The 2882-nt window shown below is 31.7% G+C and overlaps 1 protein-coding gene across 1 annotated transcript in view; it reads left to right on the plus strand.

The window, feature by feature from the left end:
* The window catches only part of LOC134711153 (uncharacterized), a 53357-nt gene that overhangs the window by 48331 nt on the left and 2144 nt on the right, over positions 1 to 2882 (plus strand). Inside the window, exon 27 of the mRNA XM_063571599.1 lies at positions 899 to 1107. Coding sequence (XP_063427669.1) covers positions 899 to 1107 — 209 coding nt within the window. The remainder of the gene's footprint in view (positions 1 to 898; positions 1108 to 2882) is intronic.

Genomic DNA, 2882 nt, shown 5'->3' on the forward strand with positions numbered 1-2882 from the left:
GTTCAATAATGGCGATTTTGACTTTTACTGTTCAGAAGTTATGGTTCTTGAAAGATTGAAAAATGGTGTTTCCAGTCATGTCCGTGCATTTTCTCATGAACTATTCAACCAAAGCTTTTGAAATTTTTATATGTTGTTACTGATGACAAAATAGAGGTCAAGTTCAATAATGACGATTTTCACTTTCACCATTCATCAGTAATGGTTCTTGTGATATTGCCAGGACACAAATAAATGTTAATAAATCCGGTTTTCTGTCGTTGTGACAGCCTCTTGTTTTAATTTAAATTTATTGTCTAAAAGAAATGCACTACAAAATAACTGTGTTCTCGGGCCATTTGGCCTTACATTGAAATCACTAATGGTCCTATACCAAAATTATCCTCCTTTTATTTTCATTGTCCACAAATATAGTCCCTAGTGTTGACAGTATATTACTTGCCAATTTTTTTTTATACCCCTGCCAAATTATTTCTCCATGCTTTATACCTCTAATAGCAAGTAAGGGGGTAAAATTACACTGTCAAAAAAATTGGGTCATGAATTTTAAAGTAAAGAAGTGATTTGGTCCAGCTGAAAAAGGTTAAAAATTAGCAATGGAAGCTGTCAAAAGATTTCCAAATTGTCTATATTTTTAGTTAGAGCCGATAAAGTTTTTGATAAGTTTGATATTATTTGACTCAAAAGTAGTACAACACACTGTAAATTTTTTATTGAAAAAGCACAGGTTGGATTTTTTTAATATTTATTTACTGTTTAAAAGAAATGCACTACAAAAAAATCAAATAATCAAAATCATGATAATTAACAATTTACATTGTGCCTAAAAACACTTTGTTAATCATAACAGGGAATACCATTATTTGTTTATTATCAATTATTTTGTCTTTTTAATCAGAGGATAGTTGGATAAGAAAGAAGCCCCTAGGTCACATTTCTGAACCACACAAACCATTAGTTAAGAAGACAATGATAGAACACATGAAGGAAGGAAAGAGAATGTTAGAAGAGCAAGAAAAACTTCATCAGGAACAGGAGGAGATAGAAAAACAACTGGGGGAATATACTATTGCTGATCTACACAAAAATCTAGAGGATGTCACAACAGTAAGTAAGGGAGATAACTTACGGACAAAAAAAATATATTGCTTTTGTACACAAATATCTGGTGGATGTCATAACAGTAAGTGAGATAACTTATGAACAAACAATACTTTGTACACAAATATCTGGAGGATGTCACAACAGTAAGTGAGATAACTTATGAACAAACAATACTTTGTACACAAATATCTGGAGGATGTCATAACAGTTAGTGAGATAACTTAATGAACAAATAATACTTTGGGCACAAATATCTGGTGGATGTCATAACAGTTAGTAAGGGAGATAACTTATGAACAAACAATACTTTGTACACAGATATCTGGTGGATGTCATAACAGTAAGTGAGGGAGATAACTTATTGATAAAAAATACTTTTCTACACAAAACTGTGGAGGAAATCATAAAGTTGTAAGGGAGATAACTTATGGACAAAAATACTATTGATTTTGTACACATAATGTGGAGGAAAAGACATAAATACTATTACTTGTGTACACAATATTAAGGTAATAGTTAAATAAGTAAGGCAGATAGTGTTTCGCCAAAAATACTTTTGCTTTCGTACATAAAATGAAATAAAATGATTAAGTTATAAAGGAGACAATAAATGGACTAAAATGCTATTGCTTTTGTACACAAAATGTGGAGGAAATAATAAAGTTGTATGGGAGATATCTTATAGACCAAATACTATTGCTTTAAATTTAAACACAATATTAAGGTAATAGTTAAATAAGTAAGGGAGATAGTATTTTGCCAAAAATACTTTTGCTTTTGAACATAAAATGTAAAGAAGTGATTAGGTTATAAAGGAGAAAGTTAATGGACAAAAATACTGTTGCTTTTGTACACAACCATAAAACATTATTACTGGTATGTTGATAAATCTGAAAGAAGTCATAGTAGTAAGGGAGACAACTTAAAATATGCACAAACAACTTGAGTCAATCAAAATATACACATACATACTTCTGTAAGTCTAAATATACACAATTATACTTTTTAAGTCGAAATATACACAAACATGCTGTTTAGGGGCCAGCTGAAGGACACCTCCGGGTGCAGGAATTTCTCCCTACATTGAAGACCTGTTGGTGACCTTCTGCTGTTGTTTTTTCTATGGTCAGGTTATTGTCTCTTTGACACATTCCCCATTTCCATTCTCAATTTTATTAAGTAAGTCAAAATATACACAAACATTCTTCTGTAAGTCAAAATATACACAAACATACTTGTGTAAGTCAAAATATACACAAACAATTTGAGTAAGTCAAAACTTCCACAAACAAATTGAATAATTAAGTCAATACAGTTTAAATACAGATTCTTTATTTTTAGCTCACCTGGCCCAAAGGGCCAAGTGAGCTTTTCTCATCACTTGGCATCCTTCGTCGTCCAACGTCATTAACTTTTACAAAAATCTTCTCCTGAAACTATTTGGCCAAATTTAACCAAACTTGGCCACAATCATCACTAGGGTATCTAGTTTAAAAAATGTGTCCAGTGACCTGGCCAACCCATGGGCTGCCATGGCTAAAAAATAGAAAATAGGGGTAAAATGTAGACTTTGGCTTATATCTCTGAAACAAAAGCATTTAGAGTAAATCTGACATGTGTATCAGGTTAAGATCTATCTATTCTCAAATTTTCAGACAAATCAGACAACCCGTTGTTGGGTTGCTGCCCCCTGAATTAGTAGTTTTAAGGAAATTTTGCAGTTTTTGGTTATTATCTTGCATATTTTGCGTCCTCTTATTCACAATTTAATCAAGAAA

The sequence above is a fragment of the Mytilus trossulus genome, chromosome 3 (assembly GCF_036588685.1).
Source record: "Mytilus trossulus isolate FHL-02 chromosome 3, PNRI_Mtr1.1.1.hap1, whole genome shotgun sequence".
Lineage (NCBI taxonomy): Eukaryota > Metazoa > Mollusca > Bivalvia > Mytilida > Mytilidae > Mytilus > Mytilus trossulus.